Source organism: Squalius cephalus, assembly GCF_949319135.1.
Source record: "Squalius cephalus genome assembly, chromosome: 11".
In the NCBI taxonomy this organism is placed as follows: Eukaryota; Metazoa; Chordata; class Actinopteri; order Cypriniformes; family Leuciscidae; genus Squalius; species Squalius cephalus.
In genome coordinates this window covers 18,580,332-18,589,840 of record NC_137132.1, presented here as the reverse complement: position 1 = coordinate 18,589,840, position 9,509 = coordinate 18,580,332, and the positions used below count along the sequence as shown (strand labels likewise).

At 38.9% G+C, this 9,509-nt stretch overlaps 1 protein-coding gene across 8 annotated transcripts in view; it reads right to left on the bottom strand.

Annotated features, from left to right (window-relative positions):
* Positions 1 to 9,509, bottom strand: part of bcas3 (BCAS3 microtubule associated cell migration factor) — a 222,242-nt gene that overhangs the window by 81,361 nt on the left and 131,372 nt on the right. Inside the window, exon 24 of one of the 8 annotated variants that reach the window (XM_079885988.1) lies at positions 7,085 to 9,138. The exons of the other annotated variants lie outside the window; for them this stretch is intronic. Coding sequence (XP_079742114.1) covers positions 9,128 to 9,138 — 11 coding nt within the window. The 3' untranslated portion in view covers positions 7,085 to 9,127. Of the gene's footprint in view, positions 1 to 7,084; positions 9,139 to 9,509 lie in introns of those variants that run through there. 8 annotated transcript variants of the gene reach the window in all.

Genomic DNA, 9,509 nt, shown 5'->3' with positions numbered 1-9,509 from the left:
GTTCCGCTGAAGATCCAACTCTCATTTTAACACTAAACCTACTTCAAAATCCATCATGGAAATGGAGAAACAACATGGTAATCATGGGCTGCTGGTAGACCCTAATTTTAGCCGAACTGAAAAGTCTGGGGGGGTGGCGTCCCGGCATTAGGCTGCGGGAACAAACGGGCTATAATTTGCGAGCCTCTGGTGTGTTTTGGTGATTGCATACAGGCATTCATTAGAGAAGTGTTGGCAGTGATGATAAAGCGAAGCTTGTTTAAGAGTGATGATCAGAGAGTAGGACAGCGAGAGCAGAGAAGGGAAAAGCCACATGCAGGATATTAACAGTTCTCTCGATGAATAATTAGAGAAGAGAAGAGACAGAATGATGCTGATTTAAACCGCAAACACACAGCTGCTGCGCTTCCATAAGCACGTGCACGCCGGCTACCAGTAAACATAACGGTCAGAATCCACTTCTTATTAAAACACACAAAATACTACAAAAAATAAATAAGATTTAAAAACCTATAATATCAAATTTGTACAAAAATACATAAAAAATAAACACAAATACTATATAAATACAAATATAATAAAATAATAATAAAATGCATCACATTAACTAAATTAATAAATATAAAAATAAATACAAAAATACTATAAATAATACATAAAACTATCTCTCTCTCTCTCTCTATATATATATATATATAGTAATTTGTAAGTACTTTACAATAATAAAAATAAATAATAATAATATTCAATGTTAAATCAATGTGTGTGTGTATGTGTATAATCATTTTAATATAATTTTAATATATATAATTTAAAGTTAAATTATACTTTAAATTATATATATATTATATATATAGTACTTTACAATAATTAAAATAAATAATAATACTAATATTCATTAATTATAACCCAGTATAATTTAACTTTAAATTATATATATAAAAATTATTTTAAAATGTTTGCACACACACGCATGTCTTTGTAGATAACTGGTATTAATCTCAGACAGGTTTGTTAAGTAGTTTGCCAGGTCTTCTTAGTTAAATGGAAACCTTACTTTGAGGTTGTTCCACATTATTAAGCAAGTCACAGTTCAGGAGAAAAAAAAAGATCTTTCTGAAGATGAAAAGCATGAAATGGTGCAATATCTTGCAAAAGGCATGAAAACAACTAATATTTTGCAAAAACTGAATAGAGATTATCAGGATATCAAAAGATTTGTGAGTGATTTAGAGCACAGAAGAATTCAGAAAGTCAGATAGAGGCTTATTACGCAAAGTTTAGCTTGATCATATAATTATATTATACCCGTCATCCTCATCGTAAGGATAAAGGCTGATGTGTTAGATAAAAGCACGTTTAGCTGTTAAAACGAGTACTTAAGCTCTCACTCCAGGAGGAGGTCTCACGCAAAAGCTTAGAGGAAGAAAGAGACGTTAGAGTGTTTTCCTGGCAAGCCTCGAGAGGCTCCCCAGCACACTTCAGAGAAAACATTTTGACTAAGAGCTCGCTGCTATCTGTATTTGTATAATTTCTCTAGCATTCGGTTTACATTCTTTCAGGCATTTCCAGCGCTTTATTTTAGGAAATGGAGACGCTCGCTTTAGATTACAGCAAAATAAATCACACTGGCTTGTTGTTGGGCACAAATAAACAGTCCAAAGTGTTGATTTAAAAATAAAAATTTGGAAGTGAAGAGATATGCTCTTCCTGTCGAGGTTTCCGGAAAGCCAGTAAACATACTGCTGTCTGTCACAGTGGGAGTCGGGACGAGTCACGGCCGAGCCACAGGAAGGGGTAGCACAGACCTCTGTGAGTGAGTGTGTGTGTGTGTGTGGGTGGGTGGAGACAGTGAGACGGTGGGGTCAGTGTCCTTCTCTACACGCAGGCCTGTCCAGCTGCCAAGTGCCCAGCTGCCAGTAGGTGTCTGTTTACAGGGCGACCAATGGCTGCCCTTCGTTTCTGTCTGACACAAAAACACACATAAACAAAACAGCATATCTGACCACTCCAATCCATGTTTAAACGAACATCCGATTTCATCTGACTCTGATCAGAGGTTTGGTTTGGTTTGAGACAGGAGCTTTTAAATGGTGAAATTTATGAGAATGGGAGTTCGACTGAGAAAGCACAGAGCTCTTTATTCTAATTCAACATGGCTGAAATGAACATGGAAGGGAGCTGCTTTCTTTCATTAAAAGGTGAGGCCCTGTCGTTTCAAACATGCAAATGGGGAAAGATCGGTGGGCCCAGAACTCACGGTCTTGTGTTACACAGGATCGCTATGCTGCGGTCGCAGGCCTGTTTTATGTAATATAAGTTGATGGCAAAATTGCAAACCACACAGCTAAACTTGGCAATTTTTTTCCCTCTTTCGTTCATGTAATACATGTCTAAAATTGTCCTTTAAATCAGCGGTTCTCGGCTGGTGTGTCGCAACCCAAAGATGAATAAAAATAATCATTATTATGACAAAAAAACGTTTTAAATGGAAGAAAAAAACATTTTATATCTTCCTGTTAATTTACAAGGCAGCATGTCCAAACAAATGCAATAATAATTTTTCAGCAATTTGTCAATTCATAGGCAAACGTGGTTGCGTAACAGGCACTCATCTTCAAAACTCATGAACAAAATTATACAAGGTCAAAGAATTATACAAGAAAACACAATTTCTGCTAAGTAAATTAAGCTATTAATATAATAATACAAATATAAATCAAAAGTATCCATATATATATAATTAGGCATTTTAAAGTGCCATATAAGCTGTACAAATAAGTGACCTAATATGTGAAAACATGACAACAAAAAACATAATACATCCTGACACTAAACCTTAAGAGAGATTAAATAAGCAGCTAAAAAAAAAGCACACCACTGTAGTCACGTCCACTAAGGCTAACACTGTGAGTGTTCTAATGCGTGCATGTGAAATGTGATGATAGCTTTCCTCTTTCCTGTCTGCTTCTCCTTCCAGCACCACTCCCATCCCCCCTTTCAGTTCATCTTAATTATGGCACAATTAGGCGCTACAAATGGCGTCAGAGCGCATGCTGCCCGTGTCTGAGCTGTGTCAGTGTTTCCAATTTCCTGCAGTAATGGGCCTGTGATGGCCGCCCCTGCTGTCCGCCACCCTGACCTCACCAGGCCATGAGGTCATGACCCCTGAGCTTTGCTGGTGTGTTTACAGCCCAAAGGGGTCGATGGTCGTCAGCTTAAGGGGGTGCTGGATTACCTTACAGCCTCAGGAGAAACATATACAGCCAAAATGAGACAAAAAGAATCACAGAATAAATCTCGAAATGTTTTGTGTAATGGCAACCCAGACAGTCACCACTCACTTGTGAGGCTTCAGATCATTAATATATACGGGAGCGTATCCAGAAATGGCCAGTTGAGGCGAGGGTAATGTCTTCAGTGGGATCCGATCTGATTTCAATTGCTTTTACACATGTGCATTAAAATCAAATCCACATTTCATAATAATAACTAAGCCACTGCCTTCATTCAAAAAGAGTGCAAAAACGACCTTAAGAGCTGTTTCATTTCTAAACAAAACACACTATTACTTTTTCAGACAGGCTGTAAATGGAGTTTTTCCATATTTCTCTAAAAAAAAAACTGAATATGACATTTGCTGGGGGGCTTGAAGGAGCGGTACAAACTTGGCTCAGGCCTCTGCCGTTTCATTGATTAATTCCCATCAGACCTCATAGAGCTTAATACATCAGCAGCCCGGCCTTCTAGCGGTAAACGTTCAGAGTCTTTCTCAATGAATATCACATGTACTGTTTCAAAAGGTTGCCAGGTTGTGTGGACCCCGTGTCAACTTCCCCTCGTGTCTTTCTGTAGCCACTAGCTCCTGACACCGGGCTCACACAAGATACGCATTACGTGCCGTGGATCTATTCCCGAGGCTTTGGTGTGTACATTACTCTTATTAAGGGGCCGTCTTCATTGGGTTATGAAGTTTCTTTAAGACGACAATTGCACATTTCAAAAGAGTTGAGCCGGTGGTAACTTAATATCCACAAAAGGACCCGTTACTTCTGTGCTGCGTGGGGTGTCAGATCAACAGAAGACTGGGAGAAGGTCATCAATTCTTATTTAAGACCTGTTTCATTCATTATTTGACATGGCCTGGCTATTAACTCCAAATGGTTTAGCAAAATTTCCCAGTGGTTCTATTTTTTAAAATGTACTATTAATAATAATAATAATAGAAAAAAGTGAAAACCTAACTCTCCCAGAAAAAGATTCAAAAAAAAAAAAAAAAAACGAAATGACTGAACCACAAATACCAATATCACACAGCGAGAGAGAGGATTTTGAAAACAAACAAACTCCGAGTACGCTTAAGTATCAATAAACACAATTCTTCCGTCTCGGAAGCTTCCTGCTTTATTTGATTAAGCGGGGCGAAAAAACAGAGCAGTCATGCTCATTGCTTTTCTTCCTCTTCCCTTCCCCTGCAATCTTCTCTGTGCCTAATGGGAATCGGAAGTTTAAGTGAAGCTGCCTGGCTAGCCTCGGCCTAACCTCTCCATCTGGAAGGGAACTTGCCAGCCTTGGGGCTACTCCCAACCCTTCCCAGCTGTTGAGTTTGGGGCTTTTGTTTTTGTGGGCTTGGGAAAGCATATTTTTATAAATGATTGCCATATCCTCCACCAGCTGCTGACCCCGCGCCCGTCCCTGGTTCTCATTTCAGCCACGACTGACCCCGAGCGTCCAAGAGCAGGGGCCGCTGAAGTAAGTGCGAGCGAGGAGATTCCGCTTCAGAAAAACCGTGATGACTTCCGTTACTGACATAAAGAGTGAATTTGTGTCTCAGAACGCTTCCACAATGTACTAAACTGAGATTTGATTAGAGATCTCAGAGCGTGCATCTGCTGCAGGCCTGGTGTGTATGAGTCACTAAGCATGTGGTTTGTCTCATCACTCTCTCTCTCTCTCTCTCTCTCTCTCTCTCTCTCTCTCTCTCTCTCTCTCTCTCTCTCTCTCTCTCTCTCTCTCTCTCTCATGTTGGTTTTAATCAAGGCGTCTGTAACAGGGAGGAGTCGACCTCCTCTTTCTTCACGGACTCAACTGCCAATGATGTGTAACATGGGTTTCTATGGAAGCCTGAATAATACTACTCCCCAAACTTGCAGTAAGCGGCAACAAATTAAAAACCATCTCTGAATGGCTGGCACGTACTGTTGTGTTGACCTGGTTGTGCTCCTTTTTCTCCTTTCTTTTCTTTTTTAGAAGAGGAGAAAGTGGCCCAAGGGTCTAAGCGCAAAGACAAGGCGGGCGTCTCGGTTTGTGAAAAATTAAATGCCTTTGTGCTACCTGAGCACCAGAAATAGCTGTCACCAACCTCTGTCATGTTTACGGCAACTGTCAAATGAAGCAGGAAGGCTCGGCGTTAATTAAAAATACATTGGCCGTTAACGCGTAGGCTGGTGCCAATAGGCTGCGTATTTTGCGCTTTCGTTGCAGTATTGATGAGGCTGCCGGCACTCCATAATTCATCATGCCCGGCCACCTCAGGTGAGGGCCGCCCACTGTAGAGCCAAGCCGTCCTGTTCACAGCGTGGCACTGCAACACACTCACACACACACACACACACACACACACACACACACACACACACACACACACACACACACTATTCTCAGCACTTTCTCTGCTCGGCTGCTGTGTGTAGCACACCGCTGGGTAATTGCATGGTAATACTTCATTATGGCAGCACTGTAATTTGGGCACTGGACACTTCAAAGGGAGGCAAAAACCTCTTCACAGACAGCGCAAATTGCTGCGAGTCCACATAACCCCTGCTTTGTTTTGACTGGTATTGTTTTTGGCCAAGTATCGCAGTCCAAAATAAACACGCGAGCGATTAGAGCATATTTTCAATCGTATAATCGTCGCAGCTTATTACAAAGCACAGCGGCGCGGCGTGAAAGAGTTAAAAAGTGGATTTTGCCATCATGTGAAGCCAAGAAGTATAAAATTCAGTATCAAAGGCTTATCTAAACAAATGGCAGCTTCTGAACGCCGCGGTCGCGGATGGAGCTGGCCGGGACATGGGGTGGTGAGACGAGGGCTGACCGGAGGTACCGAGCAGCTGGAGGAGATCCATCCTCACAGCAATCCATAATCACACGCTCATTTCTGCTTCCCCCTCATGTACGAAACTGAGAACAAAAGTTTACACTCATGGTTAGGTTTCTGCACACTTCAGTCAAAGGCTGGACTGTCATTTACTCCTGACATTAAAGAGTTTGTTTGTTTGCTTGCTGTTTTTGTCCACACCAAACACGAAAATTGCACATGCAGAAACTACAATTTGAAAGTATAAGGAATTAGAATTACAATGAAATGAAATAATAAAATGAAAAATAATAATTTGAATAAAATCTATTGCTGTAAAATAAGCAAAGTTACTGTTTAAAGGTTTAGGGTCAGTAAGATTTATTTATTTATACTTTATTCAGCAAAGACATTCATGAATTCATTAAAAGTGACAGTAAAAACTTTAATAAACTTACTATTTCAAATAAATGCTTTTCTTTGAAACTATATATTAATCAAAGAATCCTAAAAAAAAAATGATCATGGTAATCATAAATATATTAAGCAGCACAACTGTTTTCAACATTGATAATAATAAGAAATAATTGGGTCAAAACAACTTTTGTAATCCATTGAATTTCAGAGTGTGGGCAAAAAACAGTGACACAATTTAATATCTTCTTTTGTGTTTACCAGAAGGAAATCATACAGTTTTGGAACAACATGGGTGATGTGTTAATTTTTGGGTGAACTATCCCTTTAATGCCTGGTGAAAAGAAGCCTTATTGCACTTCAGGTGTGTAATATAGCTTCCGTTCATCCATTTAAATGGTGATGCTAAATTGCATGGGATGTCTAGGAGCATGTGTCGATTCTGTTCTTTCTCCACCTTCATAAAAGAACTACAGTGATATCAAGGGATACAGAAAGATATGAACACTTGGTGCAATCTAGATACAGCACAAAGTTGCAGCCGCCTGCCAATATACTGCAGATGATTACATAGTTCAAACACAGCAAGCCTTCATTCATTAAAAATGCAGTACACAAACAAACACATCCTACTTTTCAGTCCTACTGTCCTGTGTATCTTACACACGGGTGCACACATGAAGCCAGTGAGGTCTGTTAAACACAGGTTTTGTCCAAAATCTATTCCAGCATCACAGGTGGTGTTCCAACAAGCTGATACGCACAAAACAACTCGCACACTCTAAACACGCCAAGATAAATGGATAGTTGGGGCACAAAAGCAGAAAGAAGAAACATTTCGAAGCATAAATATTTAAATTTTTTATTTTTCTAGACGCACGCTGAATATAGACAACTCCACCAGTCGTACACATGGCATTAGTAACAACATCACAGCACTAAGCAAACATGGCCAGGGGTTATTTTTTTTACTATTATTTAAACAGATCACTTCACAACATATTGAGCAGCAATACCGGGAATTTGTGTTACAAACTACAGTTCTAAGTGATAACCTGTGGTCAATCGTGCCTTTTTAGTATGTGGGTGAAAGCCAGAATCCCTGGAATGAAACACCGTGTTCTAACTAGCGACCAACAACTTCTCTGCCCACAATGAAAGCAAAGATCGCAAGTAACAATACTGTTGGGGTCAGTAAGATAAAAATTTTATATTGATTAAATATACAGACGATTTCTATTTCAAATAAATACAGTTCTTTTGAACTTTCCATTCATCAAAGAAGCATGAAAAACTGCATCATGGTTTCCACAAAAATATTAAGCAGCGCAACTGTTTTCAACAACATAATAATATTTTTAGAACTGGAAGAAGTGCCTTGGATTTATTTAATTCTTTTCCTAAAAGTATATGTTTGAAACCCAACCAAAGAGCACATTCTGTGATTCCTTTACAAGGTCCATCCAGCAAGTAGTGTTCCATCATGCTTTCTTTGATCCGTTAACATGATAATGTTGTTAATGATTATAATAAGAAATGTAAATCCTTATGTTAGAATGATATCTGAAGGATCATGTGACACTGAAGACTGCCGAAAATTCAGCATTGCCATCACAGGAATAATTTACATTTTAAAATATATTAAAATAGAAAACTGTAATATTATTTCAAAATATTACTGTTTATAATGTGTTTTGATAAATTAATGCAGCTTTGGTGAGCATAAGCAACTTTCATGTCAAAAAGCTTATAGGCCTTACAGACAGAATGAACATTAGGGCAGAAAAACTGGTTAGGATACCTTATCGCTGTATTATGTTGCATCTGGTTAGGGCACTGAGTTAGATGTACACTTCAAACACAGGATAACATCTATATCAAACTGCAAAATAAAACTGATGGACCACTCCATTGCGGTTCATGACATTTATTTACTCATCTAAAGCTTTTATTTTTTATTTTTATAATACTGCTGTATATTCCAAAAGATATCCATATAGCTGGTAGTGGGTACTCAGCATCAGAACACCATTTGAAGCTCCGCTATAGTTGATAAATGTTATGAGATCAGGGTTTACAGATTTACTTCTGTCAGATCAACTAATTTCCTAATGAACACTGATCTGTTTATGCTATGTGCAGGCTATGTTTGACACAGTAAAATCACGACTTCTTGCCATCTAAACTACATTGTGGCACAGTCCTGACTTCGGTATTGTGCAACATTCCTCTTTCCGAAGCCACTTTGAACATGACTTTCAGTCTGAAAATTTCAAAGGGCCGCAAAACACGAACCAACTGACACTGTAGGTAAGTGTTGGTTACACGGCGGTCATTAGTTGCTTTTTGATCCACATTTTTGTACTAGCGTCCCTAAGAACACCGACGGCGGGGGGTGTTGCGCTGGGCTGTGGCCCTCCTCTCTCCAGTCCTCTCCTCTCTCCACTCCTCTCCTTTCTTCTTCTTCCCTCTCACACATATTGATGGTAAATCAATGAAGAAAATGAAGGGAGGAAAGGAGGATGAAAGGGGAAGAGTGATGGAGTGGATGTGCATGCTTAAAAAAGGAAATAATAATAATAATTGATAATAAAAAGAAAATGTGGAAATGATAAACGGCAGAAAGAGTGTCCTTTAGGATATACCTGCAGAGAAACAAAAACAAAGGAAGAAAGGAAAGAAAAAAGCGTGTGTTTAATGCCGGGTGGACACTTTTTCAAGCATGCAAGTTATTCCATCATTCCTGAGTGTTGGGGGTATATGTTAAAGTTAACGGTTTTTTTTTTTAACTCTTTCCCCGCCAGCATTTTTTTTTAAAAAAGTTGTCAGCCATTGCCAGGGTTTTTGATAATTTTCACAAAAATGTCATGGCCTCCAGAATATTTTGTATGAATATCTGAACATGCAATATATCAAAAGAAAGAACGAGCTTTAAAAAAAAAAGTTTTAGTCTAGCTTAATGCATTTTTTGATCAACACTTGAACGTGGGTTTCATAAAAAAAAAAAAATTAAAAA